General features: G+C 31.0%; 1 protein-coding gene across 3 annotated transcripts in view; it reads right to left on the bottom strand.

Annotated features, from left to right (window-relative positions):
* Positions 1-27,421, bottom strand: part of LOC142323424 (NADP-dependent malic enzyme-like) — a 138,230-nt gene that overhangs the window by 71,519 nt on the left and 39,290 nt on the right. For all 3 annotated transcript variants that reach the window (XM_075363027.1, XM_075363033.1, XM_075363043.1), the window contains exons 2-3: positions 20,525-20,714; positions 14,240-14,398 (exon numbers count right to left, since the gene is read on the bottom strand). In XM_075363027.1, coding sequence (XP_075219142.1) covers positions 14,240-14,398; positions 20,525-20,714 — 349 coding nt within the window. The remainder of the gene's footprint in view (positions 1-14,239; positions 14,399-20,524; positions 20,715-27,421) is intronic.

Below are 27,421 nucleotides of genomic sequence, written 5' to 3'. Positions count from 1 at the left end.
ATGTGATGGGTTATAAAAAGAAAAGTAATAAAAATACATGGGTTGCAGACACTTAATTTATTCAAAAAATTATCTTATGAACAAGAAATACATTAATAATCACAGCTCGACAAATACAATAGTCTAACATTGGCTCTATTGTGGTGGAGGAAGATGACCACTGAAGAGGGCAATGAAATAAAATAAATGCGTTAGGCTTAATCTAAGAGACATGTTAAAAAAAGATTACTTACTTATTAAGCTAATTATTAGAATACAAATCAGCACCTAAGAGGTAAACAGTCATAAATCCAATGGAGTTATCATCATTTACCTCTCAGGTGCTAAAATTAATCCTTGTTTTATTTTTAGAACATACATAAATATTGTAGGGCTAATAAAAAATCTGCCAATTTGATGTCTGTAGGATTGTTTAACTATTTTGTTAAAGGTATAGTAATGAAAAATTGTTTTAATATTACAGACAAAATTAATAATACTTCATAAAGACAATTACCTGTAATGACTGTAGTGATGATTATCAGTTCAAGTCATTAAGAAAAAGCAACCTTCCTTTACCTTTATAGAGACTGTCAATGACTTATGATGTTTTGAATATTTTTATATGATTGGTTGAGGAAAATCTCATAAAATGGTATTTTCTACCATTCAAGTGTTTGTCCAAAGATCTCTTTAAAAGGTGTGATGCTTGATGAATGGGAGGACCACTCCATGAAATGAATACTTCTTGAAATAGAGTGTCAAATTTTCTAGTTTGGTTGTGCAGATGGTTGCCAATGACTGATCCAACGATTCACATACAGCCTCACTACAGATCTTTGAGCAGTTTTCAAGGAGGAAAACTGTTCCTAAGATTTCAGCATTAACTTCAGTGTTTGGTAAATAGTTCTTTGATCACTCTGTTGTCTTGCTCAATTAACGATTTTTTGGCCTCATTTAAAGAACCAAGTATTTTTTTGAAAAAATGTAAAGCAGGGACTTTACCCCTGTTAGATCCCTGCTGTAGGTAGGGACAGGGGTAAAGCAGGGAGTCAAAGGCAGGGGGCTTTGACGGAATAACTGCGGAGCTCCTTGTTTGCTCGGAAGGGGTTACTGTGAAAATTATCAGATGGGTTTTTAATAAATTGTTGTTTGGCGAGTATTTCCCGGTGTGTTGGAAGAAGGGAATTGTTAAATTGTTGTTTAAAGATGGCAACAAGGACCCCGCTGTTAGTTCGTCCTATAGGCCCTTGACATTAATTCCGGTCATTGGTAATCTTTGAAAAGGTTCTGTACCTTCGTATAAAGGAGTGGTTGAGGTCACGCGGAATATTAATGGAGAACCAGTACGGGTTTCGTCCCGGTAAGGGTACTGAGGACGCTATACTCCGAGTGGTGAGTGTGGTAACAAGCAGTCACGAGCAATAAATCCTGGGTATTTTCCTTAACATTTCAGGGGCGTTTAACAACCTGCGGTGGCCCTCTGCTATTTTTCAAATTCAAAAGAGAGAATGTACTGAAAGTAAGTTGCAAATTATGCATAGTTACTTCAGTCACCGGAATGAGCTGCTTTGCGAGGGCAGTTATGAAATATGCACGACACTGTCCAACGGTTGTCCCCAGGGCAGTGTGCTGGGTCCTTTGCTATGGGTGGTGGAGTTTGACTCTCTTCTACGACTGAGAATTCCCAGCGGGTATCTCATTGCGGCCTTTGCTGACGATGGGCTCCTGGTGGTAGAGGGAGGCTCGCGGAGGGATTTACAGCTCCGTGCCACTCAGGCTTGCAGGGTCATCAAAATTAGATGATGATCAACCCAGAAAGGACCACTATGATGCTTCTCAAAGGCTGGCTGTGAGGCGTTTCGATATCAGGCCAACAAATTAGATATGTTCAGGCTCAAAAGTACCTCGGGATGTTTCTCGATAAGAAACTGTCATTTAAGAATCACCTTCAATACGTTGCGAAGAAGACCGGTAGTGCCTTCTTTGGTATTCGACGTGTGGTCAATCCGATTGGGGTTTAAATTTCAAAACCATGATCCTGTGTAAGGGCATCTCTGACTGAGGCTATTATGCTATATGCGGCGACATTCATAATGAATATCCCAACCCCATAGGGGAAGACACCCGCCTTGTGACGCTTCCGGTAGACACATCCCCTCCCCCGTTCCTAGCCTTGATGAATCATAATGAACAATCATAATTATGAACTGCGCCACAATCATGTGACCGCAGTTTTTTTTTGGCCATGACGCTTTTCGGGACAGACTTCAGAAGTTCGGCCTGGTGGATTCGGGCATGTGTCCGAAGTGCAAACAATTGGACGATGTGCACCACACCTTTTATCAGTGTTCAAAGTACGAATTGATGCACACGAAGACATTTATAGGCTGAATATTATCGGGTCGGCAATTGATCTCCGTCTCAACTGGATGAGTCAGGCCGAATGGATGATAGTTGAAAATTTTTTCATTTACTTGGCAGAAGAGAGAATTGCCGAAAGGATTTAGGGTCCGCCTAGGTTTTTCCTGTTCTTTTTGTTTTTTGTTATATTTCTGTTAAGTTTGGTTTGTTGGTTCAGTTGTAGTTATTTTTGTGTTAGTTATCTTACTGTTTTATTTTATTGTTATTTATTTTATGTTCTTGTTTCATTAGTGTTATGTTATGTTACTTATTGTTATCTTTTGTCTGTAGTGTGTTGAACTAAATTAAAACTATTTCAGGTAGGTAGTTTCAGTTCCTTTACTTGTTACTTTTCAGTCTTATTTAAGATTTGAGATGCGCTTTATTCATTAAAGTTCTTAGTTAGTAGTACACCGATATGAATGTTGCTTGTGGCACTCACATCAGTGGCATCCTGGTTGAGGTTAAGACTGGATAACTCAGGTATTAATGATGACCTCGGATAAAACTAATAAGGGCTAGGTACAGAGGCGGTGGCATGGCAACCGTAACTGTTACATGGAGGGTGTCTTTCGCTACAAGGTCAGGATGATCCTTGAGCAGATCCAGAGAAGGATGTCTCTACGAGTCTGCTCGGGCAACAGAACTGTCTCCTCTGAAGCAGTATTCATGTTATTGCCAGTACGCTGCCGATAGACTTGCTGGCACGGTTCAGGGACAACTGTTTCCAGGAGGAGGGAAGGATAGGATGTTGTCTTAAGTTGTTCTCTAGACAGGTGGTAGTCCAGATGGGATGAATCTAACAAGTAAAAATGGACATACAGGCTAATTAAACATGTCGTGCCATGAGTTAGTAGAAGATTTGGAGAGGTAGACTATTTCCTCATTCAGTTTTTTTCGAACCATGGCTGCTTCAGGGCTTAATTGTACACCAGGGGGCACAGCAAAGATGACTTACGCTCGTACTGTGGCGTCCTTGATGATGTCGAGTAGATGATTTTCGTGTGCAATAGATGGATGAATCTAATGGCGGGTATGTACTGTAACGAGCCAGCTAGATATGAACAACATAATCTGTGTCATGCTCACTAGCGTTGAGAAGTGGAATGCGGTTTCAAGAAATTGTGAGTAGCATCAGTGTGAGGAATGGGGCAGTAGCCTCACCCTATTACTATCAGTCTGAGTTAAGCCCGGGCACGGATGTACTTGTTCCGTAAATATCCATGGGACTCCGGTGGGTTCCTTCCTTGTCAAGTCTGTGAAAAATTACTTCACAGTACATCCAGGATTTAAAACTGATTCCAAATGTGCAGAAGATTCTCCTTACAAAGGTATAAATAATATATATGTATATATTATATAAATAGATAAATTATTAGTGTGTGCTTTTATAATTTACACAAATAAACAATGATTTCTCCCATTCTTTAATTTCCTAAGATTTATTTAAAGTACAGTAATATGAACAAAGATATTTTATGGATTTATCTTAACACAGATAAGCATAAGGAAATATGAAGAGGGCTTACATGAATTATAGTTATTTTATCATTAAAACGATTATTTAACATCAATTCTCTTTATCTCTGATAACATTATAGATTATTAGTAAATAACATGCATATATAATTATAAACAATAAAAATATGAGATAAAAATAACAAATAAACTAAATGCAGTTTAGTTTAACAAACAATTTACTGTAAAAGTTGAAAAGGAAAAATAAATTAATAGTGTTTTTACAGATTTCTTTTTATTACTTCTCCACATTCCAAAATTATACACATGAGCCAACCTCAAGCCTAAATCTTAACCATCCGCAAAATAAAATTAATCTTTATAAAATACTTTATAAAAACTAAATTCCAATTTTTTATCTACATGTTCATCAAAACTCTGAGCTCAATTTCTCAGCAGTTTTTCTTTTACAAATGAGTCCTGAAGTCTGCGGAAGCCCTAACTGGCAATATAGACCCCAATAATTAAAGAAAAAAAAGTAAACCAGCCACTGTGCAAGATGACTCCATGTATTTTTGTCAGCGGCAACATCAATTTTTCTATTCATTTTATAACGTAATAACTCAAACGTAATGAAGGATACTTTAACGCAACAACTTACAAACAATGTAATGTGTCCATTACTAGCGTGGCCATGAACGACACAGGTTTGCTAACCTTAAGGGGAGAAATTTCCCAGCGGTCTTTACTTTAGAGATATCCCTCATAATTAACTATACGATAACCCTCAATTGGGTTAAATTAAAAAAAATTTCTACACTGTTTGAGGAAGTTTTTTAATATGCACTTAACTGAAATAGAACATTTTTTTTTTATGAAGATACAATTAAATCTAATACAAATTTTTACCACATTCTAAAAATGTATATCTTCGTGATGTGAAAATCCACCAGCAATAATTTCTGCTGGTACAGAACTACAAAACAACAATACCTGAATTATTAAGAATGACTACTCAAGGGTTGGAATTTTTTTTAGTTAAATATTCTGTTAAGTTTACAATTTTGTTCTGTTTATCAGTTATAACTGGTGATTTTTTATAATCTTCATGCCATTCTCATAATAATAACTTATCAGTAAACTAAGGAATTTTACCATATAAAAAAGCCAACAGTATAATAAATAGAGCATTTTTTATTTAAAAAATTTTTCCAACTATTTAGTGCACATTATTGCAATATTCTAGCATCTTAATCAATGAATATTTAATAAGAATGTTTTTGCTAATTCATCTTTCATAGAGTGTATACTAAAGTAACTTAAATTCATATAAATTGTACTGGAAGCTTAAAGATAACACAAATACTGATTAGATGAAGAGCTTTTATCGGTTAATAAACTGTGTTTATTTAGTAATAAAACACAGATAATAAATACACTAATTTCCAATTATTTATTCAATAACCTATTATCATCCACTTTATAATAATATACTTTCCTTATGTAGACAGAGATGCTGACCTAAAACAGTCTTCGTTAACCAAAACAAAACAAAAATAAAATAACCGATTTTTATTTTGAAAAATTTGCTTTTTCTCATAACAGGCATTTGTAAGCCTTTTCATAATTAAATAGTAATTTTTGGCCTTTAAGCCCCAATGGTCACAGCACACCATAATCACACACGGAAATCCAGAAAAAGTAACATCTTTAAATGATTTGAAACAAGTTTTTCCAGATTACTATAAAAGATAATACTGATATGGAGAAAGCAGTAGTGATATAAGAGAAAAAAGTCTTAAGACATATGAATGGCAATCTGTCAAATTTATCACATTAAATGAAAAAATGATTAATACCTTTCACAACATTTTGAAGTTCATCGTCATCATCGAAGTGCTGCAACGCAAGCTATTTCTTCGTGTGAATGAAGAAATGAAAATCACTCGGCACCAAGTCCGGGCTGTAAGGGGATGATCAAAAATGTCCCATTGGAACTGATTCAGAAGTTCTTGAGTTCTTCGAGCACTGTGAGGATGAGTGTTGTCATGCAAAAAAAAAAGCTACACCAGATGACGACAGCTTACTGCAACATTTGTTCTGAATGGCTTGGAAGTTTCTTCAAAGTCACATGAAGAAATGGCTTGCATTGCAATACTTTGATGACGATAACGAACTTCAAAATGCCGTAAAAGGTTGGCCAGGTATCCAGGTAACTGAATTTTACAAAGAAGGTATTTTATGAAGAAGTAAATTAGTGAAACACTATGACTAAAGTTTGAATTTAAATGGTGACTATGTTGAAAAATAATTAAAAGTTGTACATAATAAAATAGTTACATATAATAAAATATTTTTATGTATACAGGTTTTTTATTTATAGCATAATGAAGATACTTTCCGAACTGCCCTTGTCTAAAAACCTACAGTGAAAAAGATTGACGACACTTTCAAGAATGCTGATTCTAGGGACCTGAACGGACACTATGAAGAATGTAAAATGTATAAATAATAATTATTACTGAAAAGACATAAAACAATGAAATATAAAAGTTTACATTAATAAGCAAGAAAATTTGGCCCACTAGATAAAAAAGGTAACTTATATGATACAGTTACTTGTGAATGCATTTTGTGTGACCACCATCAACTTGGAAGTAGATATACACCACCTCAACAGGGAAATAAGATCGCAAAAAACCCACAAAAATGGATGGATAATTTCAAAAAAACTTTAGTAGACTAAGATATCATCACCAGAAAAACAACTATACTGAGAAAGCAGAAGATGGTGGTATGACTACAAAATCCACAAAATAAGAATGAAATATTTAGCAAGTTAAACATTTATATCAAAACAGGGTTTTTTTATGATAAAATTGAGACAATTCTTTTAAAATTAATTGTTTTGGGAAAATCTTTAATGAGTAAGAAACAGGCTGGTAACACTGGTCAATATGATTTTTTCTCATGAGTACAAACAGGTGTACTTAATGCAGTTTATCCTGTTTTCAAATATGTATTCGGGATTTCTCCATCACCCAATTTTCTTTTGTTATTTTAATTTTTTTAAATATTTTAAAATGTTTTTTCTTTCATTTGTCCATTGTCAAATAAAGGCTTTTAGAGCATGGTAAATACGATGGAACCAAATGAGCCAACTCAAAGGATAGCATTGCTACTGTTGTGCAGGTTCAGATGTGTATAGACACGTACAAATGTGATCTAATGTAGCACACATTCATCGGAACGATGCTAGTTGTGAGATAGTATTGAAGTAGTAAACACCACATAATTGTGAGTGCTTTGTGTGTCTGAATTACTATGTATACATATTTACAACTTTATTTCTTTTAATTAGTCGTTAGTTACAAAATACTTAGAGTTTGTTTAAATCATCCTAACAATTTTTGTTATGTATGTGGTGATATGACACTCAAGTCTCCAAAGGGAAAACCTTACTTCATTGGTAAAAACATGTTATGAACTTTATTCTTATTATTCGGAGACCAAACAAGGGTCTAGAACCCACATATCTGTTGTTTATCATGTTCTAGTCTCCTCACTGCGTGGAAAAACAGCACATGCCACATGCCATTTGCTATTCCTATGATTTGGAGGGAACCCAAAGGTCAGTCTTCTGACTGTTACTTCTGCTTAACAAACATTAACAGGATTATGTTAAAATTAAAACATACAGTAGTGTACCCTAACTTGGAATCTGCAAGGAGACCAGTAAGAAAGAAAAAGAAGCAAATTCTGCTGGTACAACTTTTGAGCAAAGCAGTTCATCTGAACCTCATTTATTGACTCAAGAAAATCTTAACGATCTCATACGAGATTTAAAGTTATTGATAAAACAGTCTGAAATTTTTCCTTCCCAGCTAAAAGGAATGTACTTATTGTAATCATCATTCTGAATTTAAAGACTATTTTTCTGAAGGAAATGGCTTGATGTTTTGTAATGATATTTCTTCTCTTATGGAGACACTTTGTAATGAACATGACCCAACAGAATGGCGCTTATTCATCAATTCCTCTAAAGTTAGTTTAAAAGCTGTGCTTCTGCATAATGGCAATAAATTCCCATCAGTACTTTTGGCAAACTCTGCTAGTGTGAAAGAAACATGTGAAACCTTTAAAGTTATATTGGAAAAGCTTCAATATGCAGCGTATGAATGGAATATTTGTGGTGATTTGAATGTAATTGCACTTATTCTTGGTCTGAAGCTTGGTTACACAAAGTACTGTTGTTTTTAGTGTGAATGGGATAGTAGGTACAGAAAAAACCATTTCATTAGAAAAAAATGGCCTAAACGTGAATCACTCATCCCTGAACAGAAAAATGTGAAACATGACCCATTGTGTAATCCTAGAAATGTGTATCTACCTCAGTTAAATATCAAACTAGGATTAATGAAGAATTTTGTCAAGGCCATGGACAAGACTCCTGATTTCAAGTACGTAAAACAGAAGACTCCTAAAATTAGCGATGCAAAAATGAAAGAAGGAATATTTGTGGGTCCACAAATACGATCAGTAATGCATGATGAAAAGTTTGAGGAACTATTGAATCCACTGGAGAAAGCAGCTCGGCAAGCATTCAAAAATGTTACTCAGTTTTTTGGAAAATTGAAAGGCAGAAAATTACCATGATATTGTCAACAATCTTATAATATCTTATAAAAATTTTGATTGTAATATGTCCTTAAAAGTACACTTCCTGCACTCACACCTAGATTTCTTCCTGGAAAATCTTTGTGCAGTGAGCGATGAACACGGGAAACACTTTCACAGGAGATTTCAGCTATGGAAAAGAGGTATCAAGGCAAATGGAATCCTAATATGCTGGCTGATTATTGTTGAACCATCAAAAGGGATGCTGCACAGGCGAAATATAGCAGAAAATTGTCATTTCTTACTTTCTAGGCGAGTCAAATGTTTGAAAATATTGTGTAGTTAAGAATGCAGAAAGTATTAAAATATTTGAAATTATAAATGCCTGTCTTTCAGAAACCTTGGTGATGGGGAAAAACAGATATCATATTTGAATTCAGGTGAAAAAAATACTATTAGAATCACATATTTTTCTTCCCAAGAAAAAAAAATTTTTTTTTCCCAGTGTAATTATATAAACATGCTCTAAATATATATTAAAACATGGAATAATTATTTGTAATAATTCAATCAAATAATAACAAAATATACAAAAGAAAAAATTAAATAAATGAATTAAATAATTTTTTAACACACTACTGTGGATGAATTTAATATATTTTTACTGATAAAAAAACAAGTGTAAAGTCAAAAATTTTCCATCACCATTCATTTGTAAAAAAACTTCAAAATTTTCCAAAAGTTTTGAACATTTCTGACCTAAAAATAACATATGTAAGCTTTGTACATTATATTATTAACTTTATGAAGTTGTTATTATTTAATATAATTAATCATTGTCCAGCATTAAAAATGAATAAACAAGTAAGTTATTGTTTTGTGTTAGCAAAAATATCTTACAATATGGCATCCAATGAAAGTTTGAACATAATAAGAAATATGTTTAAAGTAAACACAAAGTGGTTTCCTTTTGCTACTTTTCAAAATATTTTTTTATTTATCTTAAATGGCAATACAATGTAGTGAGATTCAGATTAATAACTGTGAGAAAAGGACAAAAATCATATAACGCCTTGTAATGTATAAACGATGTGAACAGTTTTTATTATGTGTATGATAAGTTTACTAAAAGAATTACATAAAAAAAACCATTATGACTAATAAAAAAAGCTTGTCAATACATAATGCTTTGGTTGTAAGAAATGTGGCCAAAATAAAGCACAAATTCCTCCTAAAATTCATGTACTGTTTAGTGTATTTCAGATAGCTAAAAGGCACACAAGAGGTCTCACCAAGAGGTTCCAAGACATACAAAAGGATCCTGGGGTTTGAAGCAAACCAAATGATCACATAACAGATTCCTGCAATTTCTATGAAATGTAACCACACAATATTATATCCCTATTGCTACGCCAATCAGATCTCTCAACAAAGCCAGAAAATTTCAAAATCTCAAAATTCTGAAAAGCCAAAACATATTTCAGGGTACTACGTTGAACAAATAATTATGCTTCAATATGGATATTAAAACGATGTATGGTTTGTAATAAATTCTTTTGTGAAATTATGTTAATCTGAACAAGTTCATAAACCTGGGAGTGGTGCCTTTAATCATCCAAGTATAATTTAAAAGTGGTTCTGCTTAACATTGCTGACAAATAGTCCTTTATACCACTCAGTTGTGATATTAATATGAGAGTGTTATGAAAATGGCTTTTGGAAAACTATGTTACAAATATTGCAAGTGGTATGTTTGTGTAGACTTAAAAATAACAATTCTTTTGTTTGTTAAACAACAGTCGGTGCACAGATTATACATACTTGAGTATGAAGTTTTATAAAATAAATACTGGCAAGCCGATTTCAAAATAAGTCATACTACCTTTTAGATAATTTTATTCTGCATCTGATGGTATTATGTGTTAATTTTTTATTACTTTTTAGAAATATGTTATTGTGATGAGAATAAATAAGACATCATTATTTGAGCCTTCTTTTGTTTAGTTTGACTTTAATTGCTTAGTTTTACACAAAGTAGCCCTTTCTATTAATTTATCACTCCTTCAATTTCACATCTACACCTTTTTCTGTTTAAGAGTTGTTATTCAATTTGTAAAACCATTTTATCTTCAATCCTATTTGACATAGAAACATGGGTCAAGGCTCTTTGTCTTTGTTGTTATTTTGAACTAATGAATATAATATTTTATAAAAAGTTATTGCTAACCTCAATTTTTTTACATTTTTTATTTAAAAAAATCATGCTGAGAATATCATTTTCCCTTCAATACTTCTTTATGGATACAATGTTGCTGAACATTCATTACATGTTACTTATTCTATTATCTGAAACTTGTATGGAGAACAAAATTATTTTAAAGACCGTGTTTTGAAATTGGCTGGATATAGTTTCTACTTCGTAAAGCTTCTAACTCGAATATATAAAATTTCCACACCACCAATGTACTCGTTTATCTGTGAATGGAGCAGTCAAGCTCAGGATTAACATTACACCATGAAATAGTGAAACGAACAAGATGGCTTAACTAAAAGAGAAAAATCATAGACTAAAAAGAAATTTTGGTGGAGTACATGACACCATTTACCATTTTTCATATGATTTTAAAAATCACTTTTTAATGTTACATTTCTTTTAAGCTAGGAATGACAGAAAAGTTCTAATTGCAGGTCTAATAAATTTTATTCCATTGTCATATAATGTTTCTGAATTTATGCTCTCAATAGGTGGCTATATATATGAAGATGTAAATTTAAACTTACGTCACTGAACAAAATTCAGCTAAAAATTTTAATTCTCTTATTCACAACATTTATGAAAACATTTAAGACCTGAAATCTTAAACACCTAAAAACTTCTAAAACAACATTAATTTCTGTGTAAGAACAAAACTGAAAACATAAAATGATATGAGTAAATTTTATTAATATCCTGATTTGGAATAAACTAATTGGGAAACAAATTTATCGACAAATTCACTAATACAATTTAAATGGAGATGATTCTGATGATTTTCTTATTGAATATTTATATTTTCAGGCCCTGGCTAGATTACCTCCACACATACTAAAATTAAAACTTGACTGTCCATTGTTAAAAACTTGGATCCTCTATGTCTTTGCATTAACACTTCAAATCACCAAATTAAAGAACTTTACATTAGAAGCAAAGATTTTATTACAGATATTAATGAACGTAAACAAAATGATACCAAGAATTGACTAATTCTTGGTATCATTTTGTTTGGCCACATAAAGCTCATTCTTTCAGACTTATCCGCTCAATTTAAGACTGCAATTTTCAGTAAAATCAGCATTCACTATAACAATATATAAATTTCAAGGACAAACCCTTAAAGTTATAGGAGTGGATTAGTAAAGTGATGGTTTTTCTCATGGCCAACTACAAATAATGTATCAAGATCCAAGGAATCTATGAAGCCTTTATATATTCACTGCCCTATACTTCACACCAGAATATGAGTTTACAGAAAGATTTTATACCATAAAAAATGTAATGATTAATTAATACACTTTGGTAGCAACCAATCAATTCCTGAACCTAAGCTAGTAATATATACATATGTAATTAACATTTTATGAAAAAAAAAGTTTAAAAATTGGTTTGTAAAAAAAACTGTGTTGCAGTACAATTTTAATAATGCCAAAATAAACTCAAAATGGAATAAAAAATAATGGTTGACATACCACCATGTCTTATGGGGCTCTTTTTTATAAATGAATTACCTTACAATGTCAAGGTAAAGATCTTCTACGACAATGATAACTGTAATACTGACACATCTGATACGTAAGTGGGATCTTTTTCACTATAGGCTTAATTACTTATTATTGCACTCTTTTTAAGTACTATTTATAATTGTTGTATTTAGTTTACTTTTGTTATATAATTATAAATTGTATAGTAGTTATATGTTGTATATAACTTGTACATTAATATTAATCAGACAAGGTTAGCAAGAGAAGTAAGCATAGGTTATGTGTGGTTAGATTATGTTGTACTTGCGAATCGTACATAAATCAACATGACCAAACAGAAAAAATGTAAGCCGTACAGTCCTTCAGTGGAAAAGGTCCCATAAATGTTTAAAATAACTAATGGGAAATCTTATTTAAGGATAAATAGTACACAATTAATGTGATTAATTACACAAAATTAATTTTTGAAAACCACTATAAGTAAATTTGGTATTTCAGTGATGATGATATTGCATATTTTTAATGTAAAGTAATCATAAAGTTGTCTATGTGCCACCATGACAACATTCATGTTACATTATGTCAGCCATGTGAGCAAAAATTATGAAGTGTAAGTTTTAATAGGCATTTGCGTGCAAATAATGAAGACAAGGTACATTAAAGCGTACTAACATTAACAAAATTTGTTTACTTATAGTAAATTTCAGATTAGAGATTTATTATTTGGGGTAACTTAGCAAACTAAAAAAACAATGTTTATAACTAAGAAAAGAATTTTAACATTTTATGACTCAGATCAATTTTATATCGTTCTGTAGGTCAACATTATAACATTTTCAATTTTCCACAACTGATTTACTATATATTGTAACACAGATTATTTTCAAGTCAATTAAATAAAAAATGTTCAAAACAAACACTAAATGAAAAATTGCTTTCTTAAATATAAAAGCATTTCACATGATTTATCAAGTAAATGAATCATCAGAATAATTTTCCAGTAACAAATTGTAGTTTTCAACTATTCTAGTAACACACTATGCATACATTCATGAGAGGTAAAAATAAATTTCAGGGAGAAATTATGACAACTGAAGAATAAATTTAACTGCTAAAACGAAATCAGTTGAACAAAAACGATCACCTACGAAACATGCAAGTAACATAAATTTTACACTAGTAGTTTGTTATATACTACAATACAAATTACAGTTATTTAAGAACAATATAATTAACATAAAACTACAATTATTTTTAGTCGGATTTAATTACATATATTCCACTGCACAGTGGTTGCTGGGGTTCTATTAATGGAACTAATTCAAGACTGATCTCCTACGCGAATAAGAAAAAACCTCATGTATTAGTTCAGCTGACATAATCACCCCATGGGAAGGAGTAATTTACACATTATCTATATCTCCCATCATTTGAACTAATAAAAGAAATAAATCAAGAAAAAAAATTTAAATGCTTTTATTTCATTTGATCCCATTTCATAAGCTACATAAACCAATTATCAAGATACAGCGACTTTTAGCATTAAACAAAAGATTTAAAATCACTCACAAAAAAGAATAAGAAAAATTTTTTGAAAATATACTTAAAGATCAGCATTAATAAATTAAGTGTCTAATTTAGCATTAAAACAGAGAAACAGAGTACACCAATTGAAAGATTTCTTTCAATATTTGGACTATTTTCAGTTTGAATTTCAAATTAAAATTTCCAATTTTTTAATTAAAAAATTAAAAGTAGTTAAATTATAATGCAATCATTATAACTAATATTAAAAAATTTCTGTTTTAGTAAATATTGAAAATCAACCCTAAATGTGGTATAAAAAATGAAAAATATCTCACAATTTGTTAGATCTGTTTCAACATTTTAAGAGGAAATCTAAATATATTAATATTGATACTGACAATAAACAAAATAGGAGGAAAAATAGAAAAATTAAATAGTTAATATGTTACAATTATTTTTTAAATACAACAGTTCAACTTAAACGAAATATAATGTAATTATAAATAATTATTCATACTTGTAATTCTGCCAGATATAAGTATCTATTTAGTGCCTCTTGATATTTCAAAACGCTAAATCTACAGACTTCAATTTGTTGTTCTTGACTTTTAAAACGAGGTGGCATCAATCCATGGATACCAAGGGCTTGTCTCTCTTCAAGTGTAAAGGCTAAACCCTGAAATGCATTAAAATGCCATGTAAAATATAATTTCATACTAAAATGATTTAAATACAAATAAACAATGAATCTATTAATATGTAATACAAAACTTACTTTAAAAAAAAATATTTTATTAAAATTTAAGTGCCTACTAATACAAAGTAAACTCAGAAAGAAATCACAAATATAGCAATATTAATGAACAATAAACAAAAAGAAAAATCTTATATGCAAACAAAAGAAATGATCACAAGCTGAATGTTACAAAATATAACATATAAAATACTAAGTGAACAGACACAATTCAATTGTAATACACTTTTAAAATAACAATAAAAACCACTTAAAGCACCTAGTTCTTCTGTTCTGTTGTTTCATTTTGGAGTTTATCTTAACTCTAAAAAACCTTCCCCACAATAATTTCAGCTAAAACTAATTTAAACTGCTGGAGTACAAAACAGCAGTGCTAATGTCACTTTAAAATGTGTAAGAGTTAGTAAAAACATTTTATATTAATCATTATAGAGAGTCTTATAAAACAAGTTAATTTCTGTGCAATCAGTCAGTAAAACATATTTTAAACAGTTCTGCCAGCTTATGTAACATTCACCTTACATATTGTCAGCCAATTTATAACCCTCATTATTAGAGTAATAGATATATAAACAGTTACATACACCATCAGTTTATTCAGTTACAGGGATTTTTTTTTAATTTCCCTTTAAATTTTATATTTAATCTAAAGTTTAAAGTTTATATTTAGTTTATGCCCACACAATTTGAAATTCTTCTGATACAGGTATTTAAGGACAGGCTGTAGTATTACCTCATCCGTTCATGACAACTGAATAGACTAATATCAAAGGTTGAGAGAGAGTAAGTAGGTCTTGTTGCGAGAGGACATAGTCTATATCGCTCTGTGGTTTTGTTTGTATTTTGGATTGGTTTTTCGGTTTTTTTGTACTGGACTGGGCATTTGGCAAGTGCAGTAGTTTTTTATTGGTTATGTTTTGTATATTTGATGATTTTTGGACAACAGACAGCCTTTTATAGTGGTTTTTTTGTTGCATTTTTAAAACTTTATTGTCATTAGGCAATACGGTTTGAATTTGCTTGTTGTTTGTATACAGGTCTGTGTGTATGTTGCAGTAGACAACTGGGAATATATTTCTTATCGAGTGGTATAAGAATTAGACGTTGTTATCTTGATAACATTGAGTATTTTAAAGGTAATTTAATTTCAGTTTTATTTTATTTTAGCTTTAATCGCTGATAGAAGAACAGGTGGTTATCTTAATTTGATAATGAAGATTGTTATAAATTTTGTTTGTTAAGCTATTGTTATCGGGGTATTACTAATTGTAGTTATACTGAAGTTACGTATACTGAATTTATACTTATTCCGATTGTTTTATTTGCTATATATAGGGTGTCTGATCATATCAAGTGGGGCCTCAAATTACGCGTTTTTTGGCTCCAAGCAGGTCTATTGAGCTAGTTTCATGCTAACCCTTACCATGCAGCGGCATGGACCCTGAGAACCCTTTTAGGGCCTCCAAGGTCCTGGAACATTCTCCTGTATGAGTGTCAACCAGTGGGAAAGCGATCCCAGCAACCATGGACAACAAGAAAGTCATGGTAGTTGAAGTTGCGCCAGTCGAGGTGGTTAAAGGAGGCAAAAGAGAGACCAAGATGAAGGATGACCACAAACAAAAGTGGTTTCCCAGTGAAGACGATCAGGAAAGCGACATGAACTGATTTCCCTTATTGGGAATCTTGTGGAGATTAGTGGGGTCTTCTAAAAAGCCACAGACAAGAATACCAAGCAAGAAATCAAACAGTTACAGATGAATATGGCTCGCTTGGTTGAGCAGATTGCTGCTTATAAAGATGTTCTCTCTAATAGGGCACTCCCGGGGTCCAACCCAGGAGTCGGCCAGCCAGACCATAGGTGGACCGAACCCAGAAAAGATTCTCCTCCAACTCGAGAAAGGGGTGGAGAAGAGGAGATAGTCGGCCTATTACAAATAGGCCAAGAGAGGTTTTTAAATTCATCAAGGACGGGCAGGAGTCCTGTTTCACCAAAAAGAAGGCAAACGTACAGTTGGACCTGTTTCTCTGGTCTCCTTGAGTGTGTCCAGAGAACTGTTTAGAATTTTCAAAAAAAGAATATTATGTAAATGGGTTACACCATATACTATAGCGATGTATTAAAATTTCAGATATAATAACAGATAATGGCTTCCCCAGTAGGAGTAAACCATCATTCAGTATATGAAATTTATCACCGAGAGTAGAACAGTATTTAAATTATTTATAATAGTTTCATTTTTAAGTTTTTTTTTTATATATTATAGCATTTTCTTCAATGAGTGGATTTAAACAACATTGGTTATATAACAAAATACCATTTTAGTCATTTTTAAATCGTACAGCTTATCAATCAATTCATATCAATTATTTACATCATAAGTATATGGTTTAACTTTATAACAAATTATTTTACCATTATTTAACAAATAAAGTATCCAGGTGCCATTCTGAAATTAATGACAGATCTGAATGTAATTCTAAGTAAATAGATTTTTGGCTATCATTGAAGCACAGATGCTTTAGGATAAAACTGATAAAATCTAGAATATTATTCTAGAGCAGCTATGCAGAGCATTTGAAAATATCATTATTGAGCAGCAATGAAAGTAATATTATCTATGACTATAATCTAGTTGTGTAATCTAGAACGATATTCTAGATAATTGATTCTCAAACTTTTTTGCCAACCACCCACATTGAGAATCAACAAAATTCTAGCACTCCCAAAATTTGTAAACTTACAATCTTTTAAAAATAATAATTGCAATTGCTGTTTTAAAATGCGCTCTTAAAAACAGCAATTGCAATTATTATTTTTAAAAGTATTATATCCTATTTCTGAGTTGAAAATTACATTTTAAATGAGAACAATTAAAATGCATATTTAATCCTATTTGGAAGTATTTTTATTTAAAATTGCTTTCAAAAATATTACAACTATATCTACATAATTATATAACAACAATAGTGATAGTATATTCAGTATAACAATACAATAATTAAAACAAAGTGTCAATTGAAAAATCACATTTACATTAACGTGAAGGATGAATCTGATGTGCTTTAACAAGTTTGTTAATATCAGGCTCAAATTGACTTAAAAACAGCTGTAAGCTGCTGCGTTTGGTAACATTCAGCCGATTTTTCTTTTTGGTAAGCAACGTTGCTACAGCACTAAATTCACGTTCAGACAAATATGACAGTGGCAATGCTATCAGAAATCATTGAATAATCGACCATAATCTAAGGTACAGCTGTGGTATTAGCTTTTGCAGCCAAAATTCTTGGTAGCTGTATATAATTTTTACCTTTTTTTTTTAATCAGCCATTGCCTTCCTAGACCACCTGAACGCCCCCAATTTTCTGTAGGGCTTCTATCACCCCCCCCCACCGTGAAGGCCTCCACAGCGCCCACAAGGGGGCATTATTGCCCACTTTGAGAACAAATGTTCTAGAATATAATTTGTTTAATATCTTATTGTTAATTATTATAGATTTAATACTTTTAATTATTTATTATTTATTTCTTGGAAATTATTTTTATTAATACAGTAATTCATTTTATTAATGTATTTTTTTCATTAGTAACTACAGGCATATATGACTTATAATTTAATAATAATGAATTTATTATCATTTAATTTCTGTTTTAATTTTATTTTATATTCTGTATTTTAACTGACTGTTTGCTCTTAATATATTCTTATATTTTGTTAACTTATACATATCAGATTTATTACATTTTTCTTATCATTATTGTCTGAGTTAATTTTAATCAAATTAACTATTATCTATCACTTTAGTTATCTGTATATATTTTTAAAAAATACTAATATATATATATATATATATATATACATATATACATAGTGTCCCATATAAAACGCAACCCATCAATCACTCATCCATGAAATTTCAAAAGTCAAGCTTACTCCCCTACTCGTTACTGAAATGGACTCATCCAACATCTGAACATCACGGTGACGCAGTAGAACACTACCGATAGTAACAACAATGCAATCATAACGCTCAGTGTATTGCTAGAGACAAGATGGTGTTTTCGCTAGATGAACGTGTTTTCATTGTTGAGTCGTACTTCAGTATGAAATCAGTGGTTGCAGTGCAAGATTTGTTTCGCCATAAGTACCCAGATAAACCAGCTCCTAGCAAAACATCAGTATTAAGGTTAGTTGCAAAATTTAGAGAGACTGGTTCTGTTAATAACAAGGAACACAAAAGATGTGCGTCAGTGTTGAATACAGATACAGTCACTGAAATCAAAGACCGATTACTCGCCTCGCCAAATACATCGATCAGACGTTTGTCTGCTGAAATTAATTTATCTAAATCAACTGTTCATCGGGCGACCAAACAATTCCAATTACGATCTTATCGCATTCAAATGGTTCATCAACTTCTTGAGCCCTACAAAGAAAAATGGCTACAATACTGTCAATGGTTCCGTCGATTTCTGCGTGAGGGAATTAATGTTATGGATTCGTTATTTTTCACAGATGAAGCACGGTTTCATATGGATGGCTACGTAAACAGCCAAAACAGTAGAATTTAGAGTGCTGAAAATCCCCACGTTTTATCACGAAAAACAATTACACCTGCAGAAGTTGGGCGTGTGGTGCACGATATCGCGGAAGAAAATAATCAGTCCTATTTTTTTCGAGTACACCCTTAATGCAGAACGATATCAGGATATTTTATTTCAGTTCATTGCACTCTTGGAAGAGGAAGACAGACACTGCTGGCTACAACATGACGGTGCGACATTGCACTACGCAGGTTCAACTTCTGATTTCGTTGAGGAATTCTTTGGTAATCGTGTTATCGGTCGAGGCTTGTGGCCACCAAGATCTCCAGATTTGACTGCGGCGGATTTTTTTCTACGGGGTTACCTCAAAGAAAACACCTACAGCAACAAACCACGAACACTTGAACAACTGAAAGTCAATATTTAACAAGCTGTATTAAATATCCAGCCACAAACTTTGAAAAAAGTTGCAAGAAACGCTGTAAAAAGAATTGAAGCTTGTATTAAGGAAGATGGCGGCCACCTCCAACATTTACTCTAAATGTAAGGTAATGGATGGTAATAATAAAAATTACATTTACATTTACATGTGCCTTTTTATTATTTCAATATCTACCAATATAAGGTTGGGTTGCATTTTATATGGGGCACCCTGTATATATATATATAATTGTAGGAGTCTCAGGAAGAAACAGAAAGAATTTCTGGACAGTTTTCAATGTGCTGTAAATTAACATAAAAAGCTTAGTACAAGATTTTACTGCAAATTTGTTCATGTAAGTCATTCAAGAAATCATCAAACAACTCCTTCTTTGAATGAACATTATGCTAAAACACAATTATAAACAAATGTGGATAATGGTGATGGAATTGTTCAGTAGTTCCTACATTATGCAGTGCTTCAAGCCAAATGCATCAAAATATTTCTGAAAAGATCAGAGAAGAAAAGATTGGTTGTTTTTTCAACAAACCTCGTATTGTAAAAATTAATAAACAAGATTATTTATACATAAGAAAGGAATCAAAGTTAACATAATTTATAAGAATATATTTTCCACTGTAGTAGATGTGTAACATCAAATGTTAAATAAATGGTTAGTTTATTGTATTCTATTTCATATTTTTTACAAACATTTCTGATAACTTTCATATTTAGATACCTTTTTTTTGTAAAGTAGAACCAATATGAATTAGATTGAAGCATTCACTCTTAATTATGGCATCAAATAGTTGATGCTAGAATGAATATTTAAGAACTATTTTAGAGAAAAAAATGAAGACAAAGTAGAGCTTAACACATAGATTAGTAGTATTTTTTAACACGACACTAAGAGCTTTGAATTAAAATGTGTACTCATTTCAATTAAAATGTACTGTAATACATTTTTTGTTTTCATTCAATCCATTTGCATATTTTTATTAGTAAATAGGTCTTATAAAAGCATTTATAAAACGCTTCATCCAATAAATTATATGAAACAAAATTAAAAATAGAATGTATTCACCTTGTTTAATCTTGGATCTCTAATATGATCAATACCTTGCACCATAGATGGGCAAATAATATCACCGGTGACTTCATGATAATTTCTATGATTTTCTGTAATGACTGCTGGATGAAGTAGAATGTTCAATTTGTTGAGATTTCCTAATAGTGGAACAGCATGTCTGGCCGCACATCTGACAGTACCACACCTAGAACAAAGAATATGACAACTCTATTATTACAAGCTAGTCAAAAGCTATAAAATGAAATATGGAATGAAAATCTAGAAACAATTCCATGAGAATAAGTCAGGGAGTAATAAAAATTGATTATTGTAAAAATTAGTTATAAAAGAGACAATTTAAAGTATTAAAGAAGAATCCTGGTATAATTAGGTAAGTGAAGAGTTAAGAAAAGAACCATCAATATTAAAATGTGAAGTAAAGAAAGTCATTAAAAAAATGAAGAATAAATAATTCACTGGTTTAGGTGAACTTCCTAAAGAATTTTATAAATTCTAAAAAGAGGAAGGACTGGTACACAGTATAGAAGAATGGTCTAAAACCTTTATGAAAGCATAATGATATCAATTCCTAAAAAAAAACCTGGTACCAGAAAATGTACAGTACAATAAGTTTAATGCTGTTTCATTAAGAATCCTAGAGGTAGAAAGAAGAAGGTAGGAAAAATAATGAATAATGCAGAAGAAAAACAGTTTGGCTTCAGTGAAGGGAAAAGAATCATAGATGCAACAGGATTAAAAAGTTTGGTTGGGGGTGAGATTTTCAGAGAGAGGAGGAGGAATGAGCCAGAGTTTCATATATTTAGATAGAGTGTTTAAGAATCAAATAAGACAGAATAATAGAGATTCTTAAAGAGAAAAAAGTAGAATGGAAAGAGAGAAGGGTAATTAAAGAATTCTACAAGAGGCAAACACCAACAATCAAAGTAAATTTAAAAAAAATAAGACTGACTAGGCAGGCCTAGGTTGAGGTGTAAGACAAGACTGCTGCCTCTCATCTATACTCTTCAATATATACATTGATTTGTGGGCGAAAAACGCCTGGGGGGTGTTATCATCGCCCGGTAGTTATTATTAAAAAGGTAAAATAACTTCAAAATAATAAACCACACAGGGTGCAAACGTAATATTAACCATATAATAAAAATTTACTAAAACAAGCCAAGAAGGCAAAACAAAACCCAAAACTAATACCACAGACAAAGTTTGTAATATAAAAGCTAAAATAATAGAATAAAGAAAGATATAATAAGGAACATCTTAGAAGAAAAAATTAAGGAATAAGTATAAGAAAACAAAAAATGAGATGCATAATATTTGCTGACCTTATGCAAAAATAAGATTGCAAGTAATTCTAGCTGATGGTAGATGCTTCAAACATTGTTAACAGCTGTGGAGAAAGGAATGAAGGAGCATGGAATGAAAATTAATATACAAAAACGTAAGTAATGGAAATAAATAAAAACAAGGATTTAGTAGCACGGACAAGTGAAGGAAGAATAGAAAAAGTAAAACATTACAGATATTTGGGCACTATGATGAGAGGATGAAGAGCACAATGAAAATAAAAGGAATGGTAATGATGGCAAAGGAAGCCATAGTAAAAGGAAATTATTATGTAGTAAAAGCCTGGACTTAAAGGAGTTTAGAAAGAGGTTAGACAAATACTCTATATGGAATGTCTTGTTGAAAAGAAGTGAAGTATGAATGATAAGAGGGAAAGAAGAAAGAGGAAGTACATATGCAGGAAGTACATAAAAAAGGGGAAACTGGTTCAGACATGTGGTAGAGGAAGTGGAATCTTGAAAACTGCATTGGAAAGGCCAGTAAAAGGAGAAAGGAAGCAAGGAAAAAGAAGGATGAAGTTAATAGATAAGGTGAAGCTTGGAAACTACAAAGAGACACAGGAAAGGCTTGGGACAGAAATTGATAAGAGACAGCGGTGGCATAAGGATACTGCAATCAGATAGATCACCACATGAATAAAATTAAAAATGATAAATCGAAAATGATACAATACTTTCCCTTTCAGTACATCCATTTCCAATATCAGGTACATTTTTAGAAAAAACGAGAAGGATAGAAGAAAAATGGAATGATGAAATAGACAAAATAAAAAATACAAGATTAAGACTCCTTAAATTCAATTAAATAGTATTTAACACCATAACACATATTACATGAGTTAAATAATTTTTAAAACACTCAAGTTCATATCAAAGTAGACAGATATTTTCAACACATAACATCATATCGAGGCCAAACAATAAAGATAAACACATGCAATCAATGAAAAGGACAGCAAAATACATTGCAGTAAAACACTAAGCATTTCTAACACTACTCTCAGTGCTCGAAACTCAATACAAAAAAGTAAAATTTTATAAATAAATTAATATTACACAATGACAACAATAGCAATATAATATATATTTATCTGTGCTAAATCATAAATTATTAAGGCATAACTCAGGTACCTCAATGTATATTACATAAACCAATATCTCATTGTATACATACTATTGTAATTGTATACAAATGTATATACCTTACTGGCAATTATCTGGTAATGGTATATACCTAATTGTATATACACTACCAATAAAGATAATAAAAATACAACTAGAAAAGGCAATCTCAATAGTTTAGTATAATAACATACTTATTTACCTACATCAAGGGGTGTCACTAACACGCCCTCTGGTAAGTATGACAACTTGACAGAGAGGAGATAACGCTACCTCTAAATCTTTAAAATAAGGTTTTTCAACACCTTTTACACCTTCAAATTCATTTCATTAAATAAATAAGAATAATTTTGGATATATGAACTGTGTTTAAAAATCCTGAATAAAAATTTACATTACATTTTTACTCAGTTTATGCATGATAAACAGTCTTTTGCAGGTAAGCAAAAGACTTTTAGCATTCTTGTTTTTTTAAATGGAGCACATCAAAGTCCAACAGTAACTACTCTAAAAATACTTCAGAAGTTGTCCGACTAAGATCAGCTGATCCTGATCGGTCAAGTATGACTCAACCAATTTTCATAAAATTTTAACATGCATATCTAAATTTCAGTAAAACTGATGTAGTAATTTGGAGACTTTTGAACCTCAAAATTTTATACATAAGTATATATATATATATATATATATATATATATATATATATATATATGTAAAACACAACCCATCGAAGTATTTTTTTATGATCTACTTAATATTTAAATTGAAGAGTGTTCACACATACAACCACACTTTTTGAAAACCAAAAAATTGTCTCCGAATATATTTTCAAAATAAGCGATCATTCTTTTTTTTTTACAAAAAAAATTATTTATACATATGACTTATGGTCTGCACTACTTTGTGGATTAAACTTTCATTGGATAATTTGCCTAACTACATAAAGTTTCTTTTTCTTTCAATATAAAACATTTTTATTAATTCTGCATGAAACTCTATGGACAATGCCATCTTCAACTCCATGCAAAAAATTAAATCAAAGCACATCCTGTCAAGTATTTTTCATGATTTATTAAATATTCATATTGAATGAACACTGTTCATGCATACAACCATACTTTTTCAAAACAGAAAAATGTCTCCAAAATTATTTTCAGAATTAGTAATCATTTTTTTTTTTTTACAAAAAAGAATATTTAGAAGCAAGTAAAATTTTATCTACATGGAATTCCATGGATAATTCCATCTTCAACTCAATGCAAAAAATGAAATCAAGACTTAAACTTAAATCTGTCAAGCTTAAACTTTCATTTGATCATTTTCCTACCACATGAAGTTTCATTTATATTTTAATATAAGACATTTTTTTCTACATACAACTCCTCTATGCCTAAACATATTTAGGTTGAGCTAATATTTTTTCCAAATCATTTATATTGTAGATCTCAATAAAAGAGATGCAATCACAAGAAATGTTTCACAACTTATTTTTAAATAGTATTCTTAATAGTGTTTTGTATCTTACTGAATTCATCCTGCAGAATATGTTATAGGATAAAATCAGTATGTCTCATATAAAATGGGATCCCTATAGAAGAAATGTAATCGACCAAGTAATCCACATAGTCAATTTATTTTCAATTAAAAACACACAGGACTTTGACCATACTTGACCGGTCCGTCGAAAGAGAGTGAGGCATCTAAAAAATACAACCTTATGCAACTATGCTAAGAGTTTAAGACTTAACTTATGCCTACTTAAATTTGAAGTCAACAAAAAGAAAAAGATAATCTGAACAAAGAACCTGACATGGATAGAGAAAAAATATGTTTTTTAACAGCAGATAGTTTACAACTATTTTAAGAGACTTCGACTGACTGGCATCTGAATAAAAATCAAATTTTTAATTATCTTGTAAGACTTTAATAAAGACAACACAAAAAATGGTGTGCAAAGGAGAAAATTATAAGATATTTATGTTTGGTTTCAAGAACATAATTTAACAGCTTTTATGAGTAGAAAAAACAGATTTAAAAATGTAAACAAACAAAACTTCATAATGAGTATTGATTATTCACAGCCCAGTTGGAACATTATTTAAGTTAGATAATTATACAACAAATATGTTAGCAGACAGGGATTACAATTGCAAAATTACTGTCATACACAGTATTTACAATAGAACATTATTATTTAAAGCTTAGTGGACTAAAAAAACACCAAGGCAAGCAACTTTTTTAAAAAGTCCTTTCTAACTGCACAAAAAATAGTTTTTTATTAATACTCTAATCTCTAATTAATGAAATACAAAATCTAAAATGATTAATAAACTGCCATTTAAATTAAGAGTTAAGATTAAGAAGTGTATTACTCCTTTTTTACATCAGTCTAGCAAGTGAATTTCAAATGGTGCAAGGTGGATTATTTTTTTAAAATTCAATTTCAACTGTTAAGCACATTTAAATATGAATAACAGAAAAAATGCAACAATATAACAAGAAACAATGAAACTGTTAAAAGAAATTATTCACACTAGATTATATTTTACTACAAATCAATAAACTATACTTAATTTTTATACAATTTGCCTTTCAGTTAAATATAATAACCCTTCACTACACTCAATTAGCTTTAGTAAGTTCTGCATACAATTTGTCAAAAGTAAAATTTTACTAACATACTTTTTGTAGCATATACCAAGAAATACTTCACAGCAGTAGACAGAAAACACCTCAAAAAAAAAAATATGTGGTGACATTTGGTAACAGTGAACAGCAATAATAAAATTCAATTGTAAACATATGCATCAAGACAAATTCTTCACCATCAAACATTCTTTCTTTAATTATTCAAGTGCAAATCCCAACAGCATCAAATTCTAATAATTTATATATATAGCTCATTAAGAAAATTTATTATGTTATGTCCAAAACCACAATCGTTGTGTTGGTTTCCTATTGCTTCTATACTAAACTGAATTAAGAATTACATATCAGATTTGGCAAGCCCACTGAAATATAGGTGATATTCAGTCCTACAAAAGACCTTTTAATTTTGTTTACCACAGGGGCCTGCAGTTACAGCCAAAAAGAGACTGGAACATATAAAGTGACAAATTAATGCAATTACTTCTACAACATTGCATTATATTCAATCAGTAGTAAAAAAGACGAATTGTAAAAATAACTGAAATTATTAGTGCTGTAAAATGAAATGCATCCTCCAAGTTACGAAAATTACAAAAAAACAATGAATTTATTACAAATTATTAATCATTTTTAAAAAGAAATATAGCAGTTCTGTATAATACAAACACAAATTATGGGTCAAACCGGTTATATCAGACAATGTAGTTGTGTTTTTTAACATTCTGATAATTGTTCTAAAAATGTGTGCTGATAAGACATTTAATAATCTTCTTACACAACATCTTGGACTATCAAAAGATTAAGCTATCTGAAAATGTGTACAGTGAATGCTGAAAATGCAAACTTAAAAAAAAACTTTGAGGAACACATCATATCATGAAATAAAACATGTCATGGAGTCATGGAATTTTGATAAATTTTTTATTGTTGTAAATAACATTTTGTGATCAAATAAAAAAGGAAATTGTTTACATTTAATATAGTTATGAGCACATTTCTTATTTTAGTTAAGGCCAGTATAGACAACGTGCATTACTAGTAAAATCCTTGAAACTCTAACTGTACTGTCAAAGGAAAACACTTTATCAAATACAGTACAATTTCAATTACAAATTAAATGGAAAACACGATAAATAATGAATTTTAAAAAAGCAAATGCTCAAAACTAATCACAAAATATACATTTTTGAAAAGAATTTTTGAGCGTTTTTTTAGGATTGCTGTAAAATTTCTCTTTTATTTCAAAAACCATTCAGCGTAGGACTTTTAAGTATTTAAAACACATAATGTCAATTTTGTAGTGTTTGATTTTTTAATTATAAGTTAAAAAACGCTAAAACCATTAATAGACCCATTATCATAATTTCGCTGACGCTTCCCTAAAAATAGCTAACAAAAACGCAATTACGAATTGTTTAGTATTTTTTTTTCCAAAACGTCGGAAAAAAGTCAGTTGAAGTGATTGGCAGTTTTTACATATTAAGTTAATGAACGATTGATCTTCCTGCTTTACATTAGCGGGTGGTTTGTATGTAACTCGATACATTAGAATTAACTGTAGAGCAAGTAGAGCGAAGTGATATATGACCTTTAGTTTGATAGGTTCGTAGTCCTTGACGTTGACCGAGGTTACGACCACAAATGCGCAGGTTCTGCTGTTACCGGGTACCACCTTTTTATTAACAGCGGTAAATTGTAAATCTGCTATTCAATTCAAGTAGGAATTGTTTAACATTACAAAATTACTATAAAAAATTAATAAGTAAATATTTAACCA

The sequence above is a fragment of the Lycorma delicatula genome, chromosome 1 (assembly GCF_047948215.1).
Source record: "Lycorma delicatula isolate Av1 chromosome 1, ASM4794821v1, whole genome shotgun sequence".
In the NCBI taxonomy this organism is placed as follows: Eukaryota; Metazoa; Arthropoda; class Insecta; order Hemiptera; family Fulgoridae; genus Lycorma; species Lycorma delicatula.
This window is presented reverse-complemented; position numbering and strand designations above follow the sequence as displayed.